Source organism: Rhincodon typus, chromosome 22, assembly GCF_021869965.1.
Source record: "Rhincodon typus isolate 14 chromosome 22, sRhiTyp1.1, whole genome shotgun sequence".
NCBI lineage: Eukaryota > Metazoa > Chordata > Chondrichthyes > Orectolobiformes > Rhincodontidae > Rhincodon > Rhincodon typus.
The window spans coordinates 26,530,687-26,554,193 of NC_063353.1; the positions used below are offsets into that span (position 1 = coordinate 26,530,687).

Genomic DNA, 23,507 nt, shown 5'->3' on the forward strand with positions numbered 1-23,507 from the left:
CAAGTCTGCCTCATTACACATCACCAAATCCAGAATTGCCTGTCCCCTAAGTGGGTGCTACCACAAGTTACTCCCAAAAAAAAAATTTCGTATAAAATTCACGAATTGCTATTAACCCGATTTTCCAAGTCCACCTGCATATTGAAGTTCCCTACGATTATTTTTTAGTGCCTTTTATTTTCTTCCCTACATGCTGACTGCTGCTAGAAGACCTGTATGTAACTCCTGTCTGGGTCTTTTCTTCCTTTGCTGTTCATCAACTTTACCCACACAGATTCTATGCCTCCAATCCTATAATCGCTTCTTGCTATCAGTTCAATTATGTTTCTTACTAACAAGACAACTGTCCCCTCTGCTCATCTGTCTGTCCTTAGATAGGACCATATCCTTGAATATTTAGTTCCCAACCCTGATTCCCTTGCATCCACATATCTGCCATGCCCACAACATTATACCCACCAGTTTCAATCTGTACTACAAGCTCATTAACTTTGTTTCATATTATGGATTTACCACCATCCCACTCCCCCATTATAGTTGACCCCTTATCTGCTGTGCCTGAAGTTAGATTCCTGACTCTTTCCATGCTTTATGTCCGAGTCTTTATTCTGGAAACTTTAATTACCTCTCCTGAGCCCTGCTACCCCCTTGATCCCCATCCCTTGCCACACACTCCCCAAACTACTTTAAAGTCCACATGACCTTGAATTTACCTTAGTTTCTGTCATTAATTTGTATATCCTTTTGCTTACTGCACATCTTGAGACAATCCTCCCATCTGCTAAATACCTTGGCCAGAGGAAACATCAACTCTATATGCAGTCTGCCCATCCCCGACAGAGATTTAGATGTTTCAGTGTGATCACCTCTCATTTTTCCAAACTCCAATGAATACAGACCCAGTCAACTCATGCCTTATTTTGCGATAAACGTCCAATCCCAGGAATCAGACTGGTGAACCTCTGCTGCAATCTCCCTATTATATTTTGGGTAAGGAGACCAAAATCGCACACAATATTCCAAATGTGGTCTCATCAAGGTTCTGCGCAGCTGCAGTAAGATTTTCTTATTCCTGTACTCAAAGTCTCTTGCAATAGAGGCCAATGTAACATTTGCCATCCTAACAATAGCTTACAATGACCTGTGTAACATCCAAGATCTTTTGTACATCGACATTTTCCAATCTATGACCATTTAAATTACACTCTGCCCATTCTGTTTTTCTTACTGAAGTGGACAATCTTACACTTATTCATGTTAAACTGCATCTGGCATGCATTTGTCCACTCAGCTAATTTGTTTAAATTGCTCTGAAGCCTGTTTACATCATTTCATACCATTCACAATTCCATCTAGATTTTTGTAATCAGCAAAATTAGAAATATTACATTTTATATCCTCATCCAAATTGTTGATTTATATTATGAGTAGAGGTAACTGTAATAGTAATCCCTGGAGGACTCCATTTGTCACCAACTTCCACTCAGAAACTGAGCCATTTATTTCTACTCTTTTTGCTTGTCTGGAAACCAATTTTCAATTTATTTGACCATATTACCAACAATCTCATGTTATGTGGGACTTTATCAAAAGCTTTTTGTAAATCCAAATATGTTGCATGGAGTGGTTCCCCTTATCTATTCAACTCAAAAAAAAACTCCAATAGATTTATCAAACATGATTTTTCTTCCATAAATCCATGTTGACTTTATGTAATCCCCATTGGTATTTTCTGAGTGTCCTGTTATTACATCCTTTACAATTGAGCAGCAGTTTTCATACTACTGACACTTGGCTAACTGATCTGTAATTTCTGGTTTTCTCCATTTAAAAAAAAATTGAGGTTACATTTGTTACATTCCAATGTGCCGGTACTATTCCAGAAACTACAGAATTTTGAAAGATGACAACCCATGCATCCCCTTTTTCCACAGCCTGAGGAATTTACTTCAGTAGCCTGAGGCATAGAATATCAGACCCGCAATATTTATCAGCTTTCAATGTCATTAATTTGTCCTGTACTTTCTCTTTATATACTAGTTTCCATCAATTCCTCCTTCTTAATAGAGCCTCCCTTCCATAGCATTTCTGAAAAGTTATTGGTCTCTTCTTCCGTGAAGTCAGAACTAAAGTAATTGTTTAATTGCGCTACCATTTTGGTGTTCTTCATGATCAAGTCTCCCATTTCAGATTGTAATTTGTCTGCACCAACTTTTCTTTTTTACATTCTTCCAGTCCACTCTTCTGTTCGTCACAAGTTTATTCTCATACTTTATTTTTCTCTTAGTCAACTTCTTTGTCCTCCTTTGAATTCTAAACTGCTCCCAATCTTCAGACTTGATATTTTTTCTACAAATTTGATATAAAATCACCATAAGTGAAGTCACTGTAGTCTTAGCAGACTATAGGGATGCTCTCTCATTAGACAGAGATGACTGGAGGTGGTTTAACCTGAGGGTCACCACGCCACAGGTGAGGGCAGAGGTTGAGAAGGAGAATCCTTCATGGTAACCTCAAGTTGGTGTGGGTTCTGAACCCATGCTGTTGGCATTGCTCTACATTGCAAACCAGCTGTCCAGCTAACTGATTCGTAACTTTATATACCTCCTCTTTGAATACAGTACAATCCTTAACTTAGCCATGGTCGGATCATTTTCCAATTTTATTGTTTCAACTGAAAGGAATGGGTAACTGCAATGCCTGAATTTGTTCCCTAAATGTTAGACTTTGCAAATCAAATATCATGGTTTTTCATGAAATTACATAATTTATCACAGTCAACTCACTACTCAGATAACAGGGTGTACAGCGGGATGAACACAGCAGGCCTAGCAGCATCAGAGGAGCGGGAAAGCTGATGTTTCGGGCCTGGACCCTTCTTCAGAAAAAGGGTCTGAAGAAGGGTCCAGACCCGAAACGTCAGCTTTCCCGCTCCTCTGATGCTGCTTGGCCTGCTGTGCTCATCCAGCTCTATACCTTGTTATCTCAGATTCTCCAGCATCGGCAGTTCCTACTATCTCCAACTCACTACTCATACCTTTATAGTATCCTTTTTTAAAAAAAATTTTGGACCCTAATTTTGAATTGAACTATTTTACTTTCCATCCCAAAGAAGAATTCTAATGTGTTAGGGTCACTTTTTCCCCAGAGGCTCTTTCACAACTGGATCATTTAATAGGCTCTTCTCATTGCTCAAAATCAAACCTAGGATAGCATGTGTCCTGATTTGTTCCACAACATACTGGTCTATAAAGATATCTCATACACACTCCTACAAGGCTGATAATTTCCTCAGCCAAAACCCTTTCTCATTGTTGCACTGATTATATTTTTACCAGCCATGCCACCTCACCTTGTCCTTTTTGCGTGTCCTTCCTGGAGTTTGAATCACTTTGGATGGTAAATTCCCAGCTTTGGTTGCCCCATTAGCATTTCTCCATTTTCAAAATCATACCATACCTGGTTACAACTGTAGATACCATTAATTCATCTACCTTATTGAGAATGCTCCATGAAGTCAGACATAGTACCTTTTAGACTAATCTTCTTGACATTTTTACATTTCTTGTGTCCAAAGGCCCTGATAACTGTTCACTGTCATTTCCTCCGCCTTCCAGTTTTGCTTTTTACTTTTCTTTGATTTCCTCACTCGTCTTGTATTAAAAGGCAGAGCAGGCTCGATGTATAGAACATCTTATTCCTTTTCTATGTCCCACTGGATCAGAATCCTTTCTGACATCTATGGTTGGTTATCTTACTGGGAGCGTAGCTATTCCACAAAGAAGGTGCTGAAATCAAGTTAGTGACATAAGTTTGGTTCCCTTCATGTTGTTATCCTGAACAGTCTTCATTAATTGACACAATCACCACTAATTCCTATAGATCATTGTTTTCAAGTATATAGCAATTAATTTAATACTGTAGCAAATATCACAGAAGGAAAACCTTACTGTTAAAGAGTCCTCAAAATCGGGATCTGTTGCAGAAACCTGGTAGATGGCTGTTAGGACATCATGTGTCTCATTAATATCTACTGATGCTGCAATTGAAGAACAAACAAGATTAGCATTCTGCTCACTCTTGATGCTTCTGCATTTAACATATGTTCACAATCCTATAGTATAATTTCGGATGCAATGTTAATTTGCTTGCTATTTTAATGGTGACAGAAGAGGAATTTTTTTTTGGTCCACATCTGATCTGGTTCAAGAATTTCAGTAATTACATCCCCCCAGTGCCATTCTGGTACACTTCATCAATAAAGAGTATTGTACATTGGAACAGTGATACTATTATCAGGGTTCTGAACAAATGCCCTTTTGATTATTATCTGCTCCCTTGAAGACTGTGGACAAAACACCAGGGCTGTGTATTTGTCGATTTAACCAGAGAATCTTGGTGAACATTTCTGGGTCTGGTCCAAGGCCTCTTGGCTTGGATTGCATACAGACCTTGAAATGCTTCAACTCTGTGAACTGGATATAGTTTCAGTTGCTGATGTTTGTAGTTCTGGACACTGATTATGCCAGAAGAACTCAATATAATCCCAGTCTGGGAGATAACTAATCCATAGAATCTCTACAGTGCATAGAGAGGTCATTCAGCCCATTGAATCTGCACCAATTCTCTGAACAGTGTCCTGCCCAGACGCAGACCCCTTCCCTATCTCCGTAACCTCACATTTACCATGGCTAAACCACCTAGCCCACACATTCCTGGACACCATAGGACAATTTAGCATGGCCAATCCACCTGACCTGCACATCTTTAGACAGTATGGGTAGAGAATGTTTGATCCAGCATTCATCATGCAACACCATTCATTGTTATTTCTCCTTGAGCCCTGGGAATTCCATTGAGTCAAGTAGAGACTGTATAACAACTATGGTGGCACAATGGCTCAGTGATTAGCACTACTGCCTCACAGCGCCAGGAACGCAGGTTCAATTCCAGCCTCAGGCGACTGTCTGTGTGGAGTTTGCATATTCTCCCAGTGTCTGCATGGGTTTCCTCCGGGTGCTCCGGTTTCCTCCCACAGTCCAAAGATGTGCAGGCGAGGTGGATTGGCCATACTAAATTGCCCGTAGTGTTCAGGGATGTGTAGATTAGGTGGGTTATAGGGGGATGGGTCTGGGTGGGATGCTCTGAGGGTCAGTGTAGACTTGTTGGGCTGAAGGGCCTGTTTCCACACTGTAGGGATTCTATGATGATTTTCTTTTCACTTTTCTTCAATTGTTTGCCATAATGAAGAAATAATATAGTTTCTGAAATGTGGGTTATCAATGTAAGACTGCAATCAACAGCTAATAAAAAGAAAATTATTTATCCTACAATTATAACTGTTCATGCTGTGAATGCATTAATATCTGGTAAAATAGTGTACAAAAGTAATTTGTCTCAACATTAATATTAGAAACAGTGTTTCCATTCATCTCAAATAATATCCATTGTGTGCATTTTAGTTGTAGATAGGCTTCGGTGCTCCTTGGATAATTATTTCAGGTGCAATTTTTTTTCTTTGTCGTGTCATCTTAATGAGTCAAAACATCACCTTAAACACCAGACCTCTGCTTTCAAAGATCCTCCGGCCTGGATTTTAGTTTCAGGGGTTGGAATATTTTGATCAATATGTACCTAATAGTGTAATGGTTAAGCCAGATGCTTTTCTTCCCTAAATACAAAAAAAAAATGCTGGCACTCAGCAGATCAGGCATCTGTGGAAAGAAGCAGTATTAGGATTTTTTGTCCATGACCTTTCATCAGAACAGCTGTTAGATAGAATCACAACAGTTTTGAAGCCAGTTTGTGGGATGTGTGTTGGAGGGAGAGGAGCAGAAAGAACAAAAGGGAATGACTATATTGTGGGGGGGTGGGGGGAGGGAGGTCAAGGGTCATTAATCAACAAAACATTTTGTGATATGAAAGAAAAGAGAATGGTGATGAGTTTCCAAACATATTCAGGTTCTGTCTTTAACAAGGACGTGAACATAAAAAACAGCCATATGGTTGTAATGTGAAAAACACACAAACAAATGAAGACAGTGATTATGAAAGTTGTTGAATCTAAGCCTAGAAGACTGGAGAGTGTCACAATGGAAGATAAAGATCTGTTCCTTGAGCTTTGCACATATTCCTCTCAAACGCATAATTAAATGTTTTAGCATCAGGATTAAACAAAGTGAATATTTATGGTGTGACAGAATTCATGTTCATTTTGATTTCCCAAAACTGAAAAATATAAATGAGTACCATTTAGCTTAGCAGGAAAAAAATATATACTCATGCCACATTTTACCAAATAACTCCACTAGGGCAGATTCTGAACTTCACAATCTTATACTGTATTTTTCCTGGAAGCCATGTTGAGGACAGACTGTTGCTGGAAAATATTGACTCGATGTTATCAGAACAGATTCCAATTCATTGCAATCATTATTCAATTAAAAACCAAGATTAATAATTTAAGTATCTTCACCTGTCCCTGCTGTAAATACAGCATCGCATATTGGATCTTCATTGACCGGAATCAATGAAACATTCAGGTTGCACATTGCTTGGTTCCCTCCCAGGTCTGTAACCACCACATTTAATGTATAGAATGTGGCCACAGACACATTGTCATAGTCCAACGTGAATGTATTGGTGATTATTGCAGTGTCTCCAACTGAAAGACCAAAACAAAAAGATGTATTTCAGCCAGTAAAAGCTCAGGAAAATGGTATTTCCTATTAAACATAACCACATGACAGTTTGATACTGCTGGTTGAGCTGGTCTGCAAATTATGAGTAGTGAAGAACAATAGACAGAGTGTGAGCAAGCCAAAGGATTATCTTGAATGAGAAATGAAATGTTACAAAAGAGGGATGCATGTTCCTCTAGAAGAAGCACTTGAAGATTCTATACAGCTCTCATTAATGGCCTGGTTTTGTTAATCTGTGAACCCTCCCGTAGGTTTCTGCAGCATGTAGCCTATTTAAATTCATCTGGTTCCCTCTCTGACCCATATTGGAGCAAACTTATACAACCAATATGTTAAAGTGCAATATAAAGGTATAAAAATAGCTGCATGATCTGCATAAATTCTCATCATGACACAGAATAGTTTCATAAAGGAAAATGATTGCAAAAAACCTCATATATAAAGAGCAACGTCATAGATTTGCAAGAACAATCCAGAGTCAAACAAAACTGAAGTATCAAATGAAATGGTATAGCATGCAAATATCAGACATATCATGATAAAGAGTGATCATGTGCGTTGACATGCGCACATACAAACAAAAATGTATAATATAAGAAAACTTCCAAACACAAACAGCCTAGTAAAGAGATGCATAATTCCTGGAAAAATAATAACATGCAATAATGCAAGAGGCAGAAACATCGCATGAAGACCTCATCATTATCACTGTCCTGTGTGATTTGCAATAGGTTATGGTGTTCCTACCTTGGGAAATTTGAAAGGAAGGTTCATTTACTGCAAAGCTGAAAGTCAGGCTATCATTGCTATCACCATCTGAAGCAGATAAAGTGATCAGTGTTGTCCCAGCAGCCACTTCTTCATAAGGGGTTAAAGTATTTGATGGACAGGGGCTGAAAACATAAGCTGGATTACTATTTAGTAAATCATAGAACCATCACGCCAAATGAGAACTGTTTCTATCTTGTCAACATGGTAATAATGTTTAACATACCTGATGATGGGAACTTCATCATTTACGTCAGTAATTGTGATAGTTACTGTGCCTGTGCAAGAGAGGCTTGGAGATCCAGTGTCATTAATAGATACCACAGCGTAGAAAAGCTAAAGGCAAAGAACAAAACTCAGGATTAAATCAATTAATGAGATCTATGTCACAGGTTTGTACATCAAGTAGAATAAGGTATCTGTGCTGAAGATACTCTGATTAATCAATAGTAAAATGTATATTTCATACCATGTGACCATTTTCAAAATCCAAAGTAGATGCTGTAGTAATTAGACCCAAGTTGTCCAGGTTAAATAGTGCGGTGGTATTGGTGGAGGAGCTTGGTAGGAAAAAATACTTGAAAAATAAGAGAAAGTTATATTTCTGTCGGTTAATATTCAATTCTTTGATGAGCATTTAGATTAACTTCATTTTCTGCCCTGTTTGACTCTTGTTCAGATTTGTTCAAATCAAACAGAATTGGAATTCTAGTTTCTTCCAGATTTGGATTTGCACCATGTTATCTGCAAGTCTCCCACCAAGATCTCAGAAAATCAATTCCAAAGTGAAAGTCGACTGTCTATGAGGTGATCTCTTATGCCAATGTTTAAGGAATGTCAAGGTTTTCACAATGTTTGAGAAGCTAACAAAGGTGTAATTGAAAAGTGAGGATAGAGACAGCGGGACAAGAATTGGGGAAAGTATATAATGCGGGAGAAAGGAAGACGGAAGAAGTGATGGGGCAAACTGGGACAGATAAAAGTAAATAAACAGGCAAAGTTTAAGGTAAATGTGAAAAGAACAAGGAGAAGAAAGGAAATGACTTCTCAAGGTGGTGCAGTAGAGAGGGGGCTACGGGTGAATGGAGAGGGCATTGGACAATAAGGGAATGAGGGAGGGCTGTTCAAAGATTAAATTGGGAAGATATGCGGAAGAGAAAGAGAGTGAAGAAGATGGAAGTCGAAGTTTAGAATTAACGGGCTATCAGGGCAGGAAGACAAGCAGAAGAGATAGAGGAGGAAGAAGACAAGGAAAAAGAACTAATGAGTAATGGTCATTTCCAAGAAGAGGAGGACATCAGTTTCTCTCAACCAGTGCCCCTACAATCAAATGTTTGAGATCTCCATTCAACAGAATTTTAATTTAATGTTAAACAACATGAACACCAGTACTGTGAGAGTGTATACCCCTGATTCTCCTCTAATCTCTGACTATCCTCCATAAACCATCACATACATCTTATTGTAACAAGCCCCAAAAGGGTTCCAAAGTTAACTTGCATATCTTAAGCTTATTCAAGATCAGAAACACTACTTATTTAAAAGGAAAAGACTTACCTGTAAAGGATCTTCATCAGGATCAGATGCAGTTAACTTATAAACAGAAGCACCAATAGCAATGGTCTCTGGAATAGTAACAGATGGTCCTGTACCAAACGAAATACACTTCATGTAAACAGTGTTATATTGATATTTAAGTTATATGTTAATAGCAGTAAAATTGATTATTTTTCTGATTTTCAATGATGAAATATTTTAATAACCTCACAGAGGTCTTCACTTTCTTGCTAGCATTTATCCCAGTGGAAAAAGTATTTGCCATAATAATTGAGGATTGAAGATTTTGTGGCCTGATTTAATATTTCTTGATGACTGCCTTCATGAATAGCCACCATGTAGATCAGAGGGAAATGTATTAGTTTTGAACTTGGGTGGCCTGCTGTTCAGAAATATCTACAGCAGAGGGCTGGGTTCAGGGATGGCACTTGCAATGAGAGAAATTCAAGGTGTGCAGTTAGTGTGTAGCTCAGAGCTCAGAAGTAAGGATCCTTGAAGGAGGAGTGTTTGTGGAGAGGACAGCGTGGTGGAAATATTACAACAGCCAATTTTTTTTGACAGGCTGGAGGGAGGAACTGCTGCTTTCTCTTGGTCCGCACCTTTAATACTGGAAAAACACTTTCTTTCTCAAAATGAGATAGTAAGAACTACCGATGCTAGAGTTGGAGATAACGCAGTGTGGAGCTGGAGGAGCACAGCGGGCCAGGCAGCATCAGAGGAGCAGGAAAGTTGACGTTTCTGATCAGGACCCATTCTGAAGAAGGGTCCCGACCCGAAATGTCAACGTTCCTGATCCTCTGATCCTGCCTGGCCCAATTTGCTCCTCCATCTCCACATGGTATTATCTCCTTTCTCAAAATGGCACCTTGCGCTACCCTTTAGTTGCCATGCTGCCCCAACACTAGAACACCAGCCATTAAATTAAACATATATATTTGCATTGGCCTGGATAATTGATACAAGAGTCTTTCAGCTGTATCTTTGATTTGATTTTCTTTTGAGTGCAGATATTTGCTGAAAATGTTTAAGTTGTAAACTTCTCCTAATATACTGGCAGCAATATCTTTTTCAAGGTCATTCTCTCTTATGCACAATCAGACTCTTGTTCCCATTATGACAGGGAACTCCTGCTATGCAGTGACATAGCACAAGAATTACAACAATATGAGTGCAGTTCAATGTGACAGATTTCTATCTTCTTTCTGTTGTATGTAAGAATGGCACGGAAGAAATGAATAGATTTGCATGCATTCTAAATCAATAATTGATTCTTGAGAAACAAAACCTGGATTAGACAGAATTTATGAGTGAATGTAAATCTAATTAATTACAATCACTATTTAATATCTCTCAATAGTAATAATGGAAATATCTTCACCTGTCCCTGTTGTAAATACAGCATCACATATTGGATCTTCATTGATGGGAATCAATGAAACATTCAGGTTGCATATTGCTTGGTTCCCTCCCAAGTCTGTAGCTACCACATTTAATGTATAGAATGTGGCCACAGACCCATTGTCATAGTCCAGTGTGAAAGCACTAGTGATTATTGCAGTATCTCCAACTGAAAGACAAAGAAGCATCAGTTTCAGGTATTATTGGACATTATTGTGTGAGGATTTGAAACTACTGGTAGATTCTGTCAATAAGTCATGAGCAATGGAAAGCAATGGTCAGATTGTGTCGGGGGAATGAGGTTTTCCATCAAAGAGAAATGAACTGCTTGTCAAAATGTTTGCAACGATCACTGTTGTCAAGGTAACCACATTTGCCCTTCAGAACAAATGACTGAATTGCTTCTTTTACATCACTCTGACTCAGATATGTTTCTCTGAGCACGCTCCTGAAAAGGTCTGCCTTGTACAACACATGCACATTATAATTAATTTTGATAGCTCTCTAACTCATTACAAGAAAATAAACTAATCAATAGGTAAAATGGCAAAATAATGGCACACAAATTACCACAATTTATTATACAAATATACATTAACCAAATAAAAGAGTTGCACGAAGAAAAAGCATTGCAAGAAACCATAAAACTAATGCAAAAACTGACAAATCTGAGCTGTATGACACATACTCATTGCAGAGATCAAACAACACTAAAGCTCAGATTGATTAGCACTGGTCATAGGGAGAGAAAGACAGATATGGCCACAGGAGCCATATCCTAACAATAGTAAGAATGATTTTATCCACGCACAAAACAATGAGACTTGAAGTAAGAAAACATCATATTCACAGAATCAAGCACACAAATATCAGAGAAATGAGAAACATGACTTTGAACAAAGAAACATCAGTGAACAGACAAAAAAAAGCGTGAAAACTGACACCACAGAGAGAAATATTATACACCAGATTTCATTGTACCAAATGTCCTATGTAATTTGCAATAGTTAATAGTGTTCCTACCTTGATTAATTTGAAAAGAAGGCTCATTTACTGCAAAGCTGAAGGTCAGGCTATCATTGCTATCGTCATCTGAGGCAGAAAAAGTGATCAGTGTTGTCCCAGCAGCCATTTCTTCATAAGGGGTTAACGTACTTGATGGACAGGGGCTGAAAACATAAGATAGATTCCTATTTAGTAAATGAAAGAACCATCAGTGCAAGTGAGAACTGTTTCTATCTTGTCAACATGGTCATAATGTTTAACGTACCTAATGATGGGAACTTCATCCTTTATATCAGTAATTGTGATAGTTACTGTGCCTGTACAAGCGAGGCTTGGAGATCCAGTGTCATTAATAGATATCACAGCGTAGAAAAGCTAAAGGCAAAGAACAAAACTCAGGATTAAATCAATTAATGAGATGTATGTCACAGATCTGTACATTGAGTAAAAGAAGGCATCTGTGCTAAAGATGCTCTTACTAATCAATAGTAAAATTATATTTCATACCATGTGACCATTTTCAAAATCCAAAGTAGATGCTGTGGTAATTAGACCCAAGTTGTCCAGGTTAAATAGTGCGGTGGTATTGGTGGAGGAGCTCTGTAGAAAAGAATACTTGGGGGAAAGAAAAGTGGAAGTTATATTTCTGTCAGTCCAATGTTCAATTATTGAGATAAGCATTTAGATAAACTTCACTCTTTGTTCTATTTCAATCTTTTTGTTTATTAGATCTAACACGACCTATTGGAATTCAGATTTCTTCCAGATTCAGATTCCGATTTTAATGTCCAGTGATTGACTCCACCTCAATCTTCGTTAACAAACTCCATAGTGAAGATCAACTGTCTGCTCTAGACCATCCCTTGTGCTGGTGTATTTGGAAAGTCTAAACCCAGCAAGATAACTCCAGAGGGAGAATTGTGTTGCTTCTATTCAGTTCTCTAGAGGCAATTCAAATGTTCAGAGAACCACAGGGTAAGATCCATTATTTTGTTTTGAGCCAAGAGTATGACAAGGAATTAGGCTCCCATTGAACATCAGAGTCAGATCCATGATTGAACACCATGCTGTTGGTTTTAATCTGTTGACCATCTAGCCAAATGAGCTAACTGCACTCCATGAAAAGATGAGTGAAGTGAAATGAAGATGGGAAATGTGTTGGTGGAAGGAAAGGCAGAGGATTTGGAAAGATGAGGAAAGGTCAGAGAAGGATTAGAAAAAAGAAGAAATTAGCAGAGGAGAAAAACAGAAGAATAAAGGGGAATGAGAAAGGGAAGGTGGAGAAAAGGAGCACCTTTTTTGAAATAGAATGGGAAATGAAACAAAGAGAATGAAGGAAGGACGGTAAAAATTTAACTGGAAAGCAGAGCTCAAAATATAGGGGTCAGTGAATGAATTCACCACCAAAAGGCCTGAAAATGCTGAGGAAAATCATATCACAAGGGTAACCAGAGAAAAGTCAGCCCATATGAGAGAGACAGAGAGGGAAAGACAGCTTCAGTGAGGAGCTGCTCCTCCTTCAAACTCAGATTATATCTCACTCATTTGCAGCTGATAGGCTAAGCAGTGACCTTAGCAGCAGCAGATACAGGAGAGAACCACTCGGCTACTGATTTGAGTAGCTGGAAGGTAGTTTGGCTGCTGGGGGCATGTTGCTGAGATTGCCGTGCGATGGGTTTGGAGGTGCTGTCTGCTGGGTGTTATGGTAAGAAGGTGAAAGGAGGAGGCAGCTGGGTAGGAGGGTAGTTGGAGTTTGCTGGAGAGAGGAAGAGAGGAAGAAAGCAGCAGAGTAAGATAGAAATGACTGTAAGGGCAGAGCTGGGGTAGCAGGAAGCAGCAAATGCAAGGATGGGACCTGCAGAGTTTTTTTTCTTTATTCATTCATGGGATGAGAGCATCACTGGCTAGGCAGCATTTATTGCCCATCCCTGATTGCCCAGAGGGCAGGTAAGCATCAACCACTTAACTTAGAGTGTAGATATATCACAGGCCAAGTTTTGAAAGACTTAGACAAATAAGTACAGGATGCATGTCGTGCAAACCTTTGTGCTTAGTTTTAGGAATTAATGGAAGCATGATTCAGCAGGTCTTCATTAGAACATTCTCCACTCTGGTCCTAACTCTTTATAATCTATTGTCACTAATAACGTAGTCTAGCTAACATCATATGCTGTTAACTCCATGGGTTACAAAAAGAGGAAAGCTACAACTGCAGGTGAGGCTGGAGAAGGAGACTGCAAGTGCAAGAAGCAGTCAGAGAAGATGGCAAAAGAGAGAGAACAGCTTTAAACCTATCAGTAAATGACTCATCACCTAACTGGAAGCAAGGAAACCTGGAAATCACGAGGGTGATGAATTCCTTCAAAATGAATATGGAATCTGTAGCTTAACGCTGCATAGGTTCAAGAGCTTTGATGAGGGAAAGAACGTGCTAGACAATGTGGCAACAAACACTGTGTCAATTGTAATGTTTAAATTGGAGACCGAGATTTGAGATCTAGTAAAAAGAGAATCTGGTTAAAATGTTTTCGCTTTGTGCATTTGTGGTGGGAACATATTAGTGAAGTCACAGCTAACATGTCTTGCGTGATGTGAGTTTTTGTGAGGAAGTGCACTTCAACTGTTTTGATAAACTTCTGTGGCAAATTATGCCTATTTTCTTGTGCCAATTTAAATACTGTGGCATCTGGGCAATTAATGCTTCCCTTGCCTGTCATGGCCTCACATTTGTAGAAGGGATGACAACTGAGGATGCTGATAAATTCTTCGGATTCTAATTCTGCTTCTGCTTGAGTCCAGATAAGCCACATGTAAACACTATGTTTGTTACTTCAATACTATATTACCTAATAAGTATCATAGAATCCCTACAGTGTGGAAACAGGTCCTTTGGCCCAACAAGACCACACTGACCCTCAGAGAATCCCACCCAGATCCATCCCTCTATAACCCACCTAAGCTACATATCCCTGAACACTATGGGCAATTTAGCATGGCCAATCCACCTCGCCTGCACATCTTTGGACTGTGGGAAGAAACCAGAGCACCCGGAGGAAACCCACACAGACATGGGGAGAATGTGCAAACTCCACACAGACAGTCACCTGAGGGTGGAATTGAACCTGGGTCCCTGGCACTGTGAGGCAGCAGTGCTAACCGCTGAGCCACCATGCCGCCCCGAATGTGTTAGTGAGAATGAGAAAGAAGCCCTGAAAAATCAAAAAAAGCAATCCCCATAAATCAAAAGGCAGCACTTATGCAACTCTGAAGAAGAACGTTTGAAAAGAAATGGTTTGACCTCTGCTGGGAGAATAGAGAAAGTTCAGTGTGGGAGAGGAAGGGAACCAGAAGAAATATAAGGGGAAAGGTGAGGAAGAGCACTGCGCTGAAAATGGAGTTCTGTTAAAAAAAGGACAGACAATCAGCTGCACTGATGGAAAAGATCTCACCATGAATATCTTGGGAATCTCCGTTAACTAGAACATAAATTGGATTGTCCCTGTTAATACTATTGATACAAGCAGGACAAGTGCCTGGCTATATTATGATGAGTGTTTCAGTTCCAATTTCTCAATATTTTACAATTCCCCACATAATCCATCGTACACATACTGTAGTCACAAGGATTAAAGTAATTCCAAATGAGAGTGAAGGCTTTGATGGCAATGCCTTAAGTTTAATCAAGATTAAAACACCTTCTAATTGGAAAGGACTTACTTGTAAATCATTTCTTTCAGGATCCGATGCAGTTAACTTATAGACAGAGGTACCGATAGCAGCAGTTTCAGGTATTGTGACAGAAGGTCCTACACCAAAAGAGATGTGGTTAATCTAAAATGTATTATGTCAAAGTATAAATGGTGGTATTAATAGAAATAAATTAGTTGATTTTTCAGGCGTACAAATGATCAAGTATTTCAACAGATTAAATAGGGAATTTGACATTCACATTGATTTTAATACCAATATATACCATAAATGATTTATAATTAAACAGTGAAGGGCTTTGTGCCCTATTCTATTCCTTCTTGACAACAAATGAACTGCTTTTGTCATTGGAAAGCTGTTTGGTAAGTCATATAGTGGATTGGGAAGGAAGAAAAGCATTACATTTAAAAATTTAAAAGTTGTTCAGATCTAAACTAGGAATTCTGGGGTTGCTGTCTGTCAAGCTGATAAAATCAGAGTTGCTGGGGACAGTGTGTTGGTCTACGTGGAAGTGAGGAGGCAGGAAGAGATGGCAGGAGTGAGGGCTTTCAGGTGAAAGCAGAGAGATCATGGGGACAGGGAGTGATTCTAGCAGAGGTTATGCTTGAGAACCTGAGGGAAAAGATCTTGCTCCTCCTGTAAACCTGATTTGAAACCTCACCGTAACATACTGACATCTTTTCTACGAACAATGCTGCCTGTTGGACATGACTGATTTCATATTCCCATTTGTACAAGGCCTTAGAGATACATTAACACAATGTAAAAATTGCAACATATCGACTGTATTTATTCCAAAACAGAAGTTGCTGGAAAAGTTCTGCAGATCTGGCAGCACCTGTGAAGAAAAAATCAGAGATAACGTTTCAGGTCAGGTGACTCTTCCTCAGACCCTCAGGGAAGGCAATGGCCGAGTGATATAATCGCTGGATTGTTAATCTAGAGACCTGGATAACATTCTGGGGACCTGGGTTCAATTCCTGCCATGGCAGAACTTGGAATTTGAATTCAATAAAATATCTAGGATCAAGAGTCAGGGGAAAAACTCACCTGGTTCACTCATGTCCTTTAGGGAAGGAAACTGTCATCCTTACCTGGTCTGGCCTACATGTGACTCCAGACCCACAGCAACGTGGTTGACTCTGAACTGCCCTCTGGGCAATTAGGGATGGGCAATAAATGCTGCTGAGCCAGCAACACCCTCATCCCATGAATGAATAAAAAAAAGTTTGCAGATGCTACCAGACCTGCTGAGCTTTTCCAGCAAATTCTGTTTTTGTTTCTGATTTACAGCATCCGCCGTTCTTTCGGTTTGCACTTATTCCAGTATAGCAATTTTCCGCTGATTTGGTATCTGCTGGTGTCATGTACAAAAATGGCTGTGACAGCATCACACGCTCAAAATGGTGGATTTACAGGTGCTGTTAAGTGACACACAAAGACAAAGCTAGGAATAGACAGAATTTATTAAATCAAGAAAAATCTAACTAATTGTAATGTGAATCAAGATTAATAATCTAAATATCTTCACCTGTCCCTGCTGTAAATACAGCATCACATATTGGACCTTCGTTGACCGGAATCAATGAAACATTCAGGTTGCATATTGCTTGGTTACCTCCCAGGTCTGTAATTACCACATTTAATGTATAGAATGTAACTGCAGACACATTGTCGTAATCCAGTGTTAACGTATTGCTGATTATTGCAGTGTCTCCAACTGAAAGACAAAATAAACATTTATTTTGACCAAATGTTGTTCAGGCAAATATTAATTTCTTGCTGGACATTATCATGTGTGGTTGGAACTGCTGATACATTAGATCTATAAGTTAAAAGCAGAGAGGAGCAGATGGTGTACGGGTATACCTTTACCATGAAAGAAAATAGAACGTCCTTCAATTAGGATACACCAAACTCTCTTATCAAGGTGGATACATCTAAGTACCAATACAGGCAACTGAAGTTTCTCTTTTTAATTCACCATTGCCTGGATGTGTATCTGTGTGGAACCTCCAACGGACAACATTTAGGCCAACACGATTAATGTGTATTACTTTCTTACTCATTGAATTCAAAGAAAACATAGCATTTCAAATGAAAAAAATAACACATCCAAACAATCACAGGATATCAATGCTTATTCAAATTGAAAATTTCAACAGGCGAGGGACTTTCCACATCAAGCAGATGTTCACCTGCACATCTGCTAATGTGGTATACTGCATCTGCTGTACCCGTTGTGGCCTCCTCTACATCGGGGAAACCAAGCGGAGGCTTGGGGACCGCTTTGCAGAACACCTACACTCAGTTTGCAATAAACAACTGCACCTCCCAGTCGCGAACCATTTCAACTCCCCCTCACATTCCTCAAATGACATGTCCATCCTGGGCCTCCTGCAGTGCCACAACGATGCTACCTGAAGGTTGCAGGAACAGCAACTCATATTCCACTTGGGAACCCTGCAGCCCAATGGTATCAATGTGGATTTCACAAGCTTCAAAATCTCCCCTCCCCCTACCGCATCCCAAAACCAGCCCAGCTCGTCCCTGCCTCCCTAACCTGTTCTTCCTCCCACCTATCCCCTCCTCCCACCTCAAGCCACACCCCCATTTCCTACCTACTAACCTCATCCCGCCCCCTTGACCTGTCCGTCCTCCCTGGACTGACCTATCTCCTCCCTACCTCCCCACCTACACTCACCTTTACTGGCGCCATCCCCGCCCCTTTGACCTGTCTGTTTCCTCTCCACCTATCCTCACCTCTATCCATCTTCTATCCGCCTCCCCCTCTCTCCCTATTTATTTCAGAACCCCCTTCCCCTCCCTCATTTCTGATGAAGGGTCTAGGCCCGAAACGTCAGCCTTCCTGCTCCTGTGATGCTGCTTGGCCTGCTGTGTTCATCCAGCTCTACACCTTGTTATCTAAGTTAGTAACTTTTGTTTTTTCAAAATAAATGACATACATCTGCACAGAAGAGCAATCAACTTAAACATACCTTCACAGTGAGGTTGAAGCTAATTGGCTACTATTTCATATTCATAAAGCTTTAATATTTTAACCAGGTAGTTATTACCATTTTTACTGCCTCTCAGATTACAACCTCGGATTTAAAGTTAACAATTGACAAAGTCTTCATTACTGTAGAATCCACATCACTTTTGTTTTCATACAGTACCTTTTGAACACATGCAGACTTGAACTAGAGATTCCACGATCATTTTAAGTGAATTAATGGCCTCACTGATCTGACGTTTTCTCATTATTCTTTTGTTGTCACATTTAAAACTGTTCTCTCTCCTTTGTAGTCTCCTCCTGTCAAGCAGCACTCTCCTCTCTCACCAGCACACTTGTAGCCTCCTATATGCCAACTTGCAGCCCCACTGTCTTCCTCTTTCAGTGTTTCTCTCTCCCCTTACCTTACTTGCAGTCTCTGCACCTCAACTTTACGGTCTCTTTCTGCTCCCCCCTCCCACCATTCCACTTGAAGCTCCTCAACTTCCAACCTCCCTCTACCTTATTTATTACGTTGCAGCCTTCTCTTCTCCTTAACCCTCTTGCAGTTTCTTCTACCATCACCCCCACCAATCCTCACTGCTTCTTTCTAACTCCTCTTTCTCCTTCCCACCCTGGTAAATGCCCACTCTCAAACAGACCTAGCAGATGGAATTCCTAACAGACAGTTATTCAGTCTACACATCCCCGACATTGGCCCCACAGTGAAAGGACTGGTCAGCAAGTCATTTCCTTCTCTTTCTTTCTTACTTACCCACTTGCTGTTCCTCCAGTCACAGGCTGTGTTGGTCCTGCATTTATTGCAAAAGTGGTAAAGAAATGGCTCTGTGATTGCAGGAACAACTTCTTCCCAGTTCAGTTCATCCCATTGTAGAAATTTTCTCTGACCCTACCTGTGATTGAATTTTTCCGGGTATTCTGGGGATTTTCTGGGTGAATTCACGCGCCATCCTCATGCATTTTGTACACTGATAAACATCGGGTGCACTGAATCACATGATATAAGCGGCATTACATAAAAACCAAAATGAGACATGGCATAGATATTCAATTGTGTATATAGTGATCTAATGTAAGAGAATTCATACATCCAAATACAGAAACGATCATCAGACTCAAAAAAACCACTAACAAGTAGCAACCAGGAAGACTAACACAAAAGGCACAAAAATGATATCCAAAATTTTAATGTGTTACAAGTGTCCTGCACGATTTGCAATAGTTTATTGCGCTCCTACCTTGATTAATTTGAAAGGAAGGCTCATTTACTGCAAAGCTGAACGTCAGGCTATCGTTGCTATCACCATCTGAAGCAGATAAAGTGATCAGTGTTGTCCCAACAGCCATTTCTTCAGAAGGGGTTAAGGTACTTGATGGACAGGGGCTGAAAAGGTACAAAATATTCCTATTTACTAAACAAAGAACCATCAGTGCAAATGTGAACTAGCCTTGACTTGTCAACACGGTGATAATGTTTAACGTACCTAATGATAGGAACTTCATCATTTATGTCAGTAATTGTGATAGTTACTGTGCCTGTACAAGCGAGGCTTGGAGATCCAGTGTCATTAATAGATATCACAGCGTAGAAAAGCTAAAGGCAAAGAACAAAACTCAGGATTAAATCAATTAATGAGATCTATGTCACAGGTCTGTACATTGAATGGAATAAGGTATCTGTGCTGAAGATACTCTGATTAATCAATAATAAAAATACATTTCATACCATGTGACCATTTTCAAAATCCAAAGCAGATGCTGTGGTAATTAGACCCAAGTTGTCCAGGTTAAATAGTGCGGTGGTATTGGTGGAGGAGCTTGGCAGAAAAGAATACTTAAAACAGAAAAGAATTTCCGTCAGGCAATAATCAATTCTTAAGGTGATGTTTAGATAAATTCTACTCTCTGCCCGATTTGAATCTGAATTTTTGAGTTCAAAACCAGGAGTTGGAATTCCAGTTTCTTCCCTATTCCAGATTTGATTCCTGTTATTTGGTGAGTCCCCTACCTAGATCTTTTTTAATGGATTCCAAAGTAAAGATCAACTATCTACAACATCGTCCCTTGTGTTATTTCACATGGAAAGTGAAGATTGTTTGTAGTATTTAAGTTGTTGGATTGCTATATAAAGAATTCGTTGAAGTCAAATGGGTTAGAGTAAATCTGTGAAAGAGAGAGAGGTGTTAAAGAGAGAAGGAAGTTTGGAGAATGGACAGGGAGTAAAGGCAGACACAGTGGGTGAGGAGTAAACCTGATTGATAGAAGCTAATGCCAAAGTGAAGGTGGAGAGTTACATAAAAAAGGAAGTGAGCTAACTAAGCAGTCAAGGCTAGGGAGCTGTGAAGAAATCAAAGGGACAATGGGAAATCGGAGAAAGAGGATGAAGGAAAGAGGTTAAGTGATTATGCTCATTAGAGAAGAAATAGAGATGGAATAATAAGGACAATGAAGGCAGATGACTAGGGATAGTAGTGAGGCCTTTAGAAATGGAAATGGGAGAGGGAAGGTGAAAGGAAAGGTCAGAAATGTGCACAGAACAGCCATCTCCAAAAGGAGATGTTACAATCAACTGCACCAACAATCAAGACTCCATCATTAAATTGCAAATCACCTTTCAACAGATCATTGTTGAATGAACCATATTAATACTGTAGATATAAACATGGACAGTAGTTTGATTCTATATGATCACTGCTTCACCTTTGACCTCTCTATCTGGATATCTCTACATAAAACCATCACATGCTTACCATTATCACAAGAACTAAAATGTATAACTGTGGTTGAAAACTTTGATTGCATGTGTTAAGCTCAACCAAGATCAAAAACAACTTGTCATTGGAAAAATAGAACTTACTTGTAATGTATCTCCATCAGGATCAGATGCAGTTAACTTATGAACAGAAGTACCAACAACAATGTTCTCTGCGATTGTGACAGATGGTCCTGTTTCATGTAAATATATTAAAATGATCTATAAATGCCAATGGTAGTAAATTAGATCATGTTTCAAAAATACCAATGTTTAAGTATTTTAATGGTTTAGTCAGAGATTTTCACACAAGTGTTAATCTCAATGCAAATATTAGATGCGTGACAATTGCCCTCATCACATCAATGTAATCTTTCACAAATATAGAGCTTAAGTATTGCTGAAAAATTGCAACCTGTTGAAACTTTTCATCTTTCACTCATCGGAACAATTTGTAAGAATTACCGATGTAATACAAAATAAACGGTTTCCATTGTATGAGAAGAGAGCACTGATTGGTTGGCAAGTAGACTCTGATAGAGACATTGCCATGGAGTATGAACAACGTTGTTGATGACTTACAGTTAACTGCCAAATTTTATTTAAAATTTAAACCAGACAGGTTGACTATGATTGTCCTTTGTGTTGCCCTGATAAATGAACCAGACATTGGTTGTTACCTGTTTTGTTAAGTTAAAACAGGCAAAATTTGTGTACGTGTCTTGTCCTCTGCATCGAACAGGACCCTGCGTATTAATAGGTATAACTTCAATGTACACAACTGTGCCACACTGCAAACTTAACTGACAATCTTAAATTGGTCATCAGCATAATTCCTAGCTCATTCAGGACTATTAACAGAAATAATGCTCCAAATATGGAATCACATCTACTGTTGGCCACGTTTCAAATCTTGCAAGCACAGGCTGTTTGGGTATTGTGAAGAACTCAAATAATATTCTATTTAATTCATCTACCAGTGTTTCGGAAGTGTGGCCTATGTACCTGACATCATACCAGCATACAATTTCACGTCCCACATTCTTCATTTGTGTGATAGGCAGAATGTCTTTTTGGCTTGACAGCAACAATCATGTTAGTGGTAAATGTCACTCGTCTTGTTACTGCTTACTAGTGTGGGGAATGGTTAGTTTCATTGGTTGTTTAGATTAATGAGATGTCTTAGTTACTCCTGTTCATGAGTTCGCACAATATTTAGTGAGAAATGATCTGATCAGGTAACCATTACCCTGCAAGATGGCTTTGATATGCCCTATTTCAGCTTGTGCAAATAGCTGGGCCCCTATGAGTTGTCAATATGGCCAATTTTATAGACCGTGGATCTGTAGGAATCCCAATGTGTATATACTCACTGAGAGCTAAAGTTTTTATGTTGTTACTTTTTTTTCATTCCTGGTTACTAGTAAATGACTACCTCCATAAAAATCTCTTTGAAAAACTAAGTATTGGATGAGGAGGCAGAGGAGCATGCATCGTTTTTGAAAGTTGGTCTTTTGGCTTGAGAGAGCCTCGGCAGATGGCTTCAGCTGGCACCACTAGGGGATTGCCCTGAAAAACAAATTGTGGCTTGGTGGACACGGCCTATATTTCGCCGTCAGTCAATGCTGGAAATGGACTTAGCTGCTTGTTCCACGTTCCTGGTGGCTGCCAGTCTTTCTGAGCCCTAGGGCATCAGACAGGCAATCATTAAATTTATTATTTCATGTTCCCAGGAAAATGGCACTCAGCTGGATAGCCAGCATGAGAATTTTGCAGTCTGGCCTTAGACCTGAGTTCCTTTGAGTGCAGATAATTGCAGAAGGTAATTAACTCCTAAATGTACCCTCAACTATTGCCAACATTTTTCTCATGTCTCAGCCTTTTCAACATGAGTGAATAATGCCTTGATTTGGCTAGAACTCGAGCAAAAATCAACATAGCACAATGACTGCGACAAACATACCATGTATTCCAATGTGGCAGATTTTTCACTGCGTTCTACCTACTGGTGCTGTGTGCAAAAATAATTGCCACATCACCACATCCCCAGTGATAGATTAAAATGCATTGATAACTGACTCATGAATTAAAACAGGAGTTGATAGGATTTGTAAAGTAAGAGAAATCTATTCCATTGCAAATACTTCAATACAGATTCATAATCTAAATATCATCACCTGTCCCTGCTGTAAATACAGCATCACATACCGGATCTTCGTTGACCGGAATCAATGAAACATTCAGGTTGCATATTGCTTGGTTACCTCCCAGGTCTGTAACGACCACATTTAATGTATAGAATGTAACTGCAGACACATTGTCGTAGTCCAGTGTTAACGTATTGCTGATTATTGCAGTGTTTCCGACTGAAAGATAAAATAAACATTTATTTTTACTAAATATGTCACAGATGTACAATATTTCCTTGCCAGACAGTACTGCATGAGGGTTTGAAATTGCTGATAGCCATGGCCTGAAGCGATGAACAGTGCAGAACAATGTGCAGGGGAGAATAAAGCTTAACAGAGAAATGCAATGTTATTTATTAAAGAGGTACTGTTTTTTGTTGGCAAGGTGAACACACTTGCCAATCCGGGGAAAG

General features: G+C 39.4%; 1 protein-coding gene across 1 annotated transcript in view; it reads right to left on the reverse strand.

The window, feature by feature from the left end:
- LOC109915296 (cadherin-23-like) overlaps positions 1–9,140 on the reverse strand; it is a 63,022-nt gene extending 53,882 nt beyond the window's left edge. Inside the window, exons 1-5 of the mRNA XM_048609959.1 lie at positions 9,027–9,140; positions 7,696–7,805; positions 7,449–7,594; positions 6,476–6,664; positions 3,951–4,039 (exon numbers count right to left, since the gene is read on the reverse strand). Coding sequence (XP_048465916.1) covers positions 3,951–4,039; positions 6,476–6,664; positions 7,449–7,594; positions 7,696–7,805; positions 9,027–9,140 — 648 coding nt within the window. The remainder of the gene's footprint in view (positions 1–3,950; positions 4,040–6,475; positions 6,665–7,448; positions 7,595–7,695; positions 7,806–9,026) is intronic.
- Between the last annotated feature and the right edge of the window lie 14,367 nt (positions 9,141–23,507).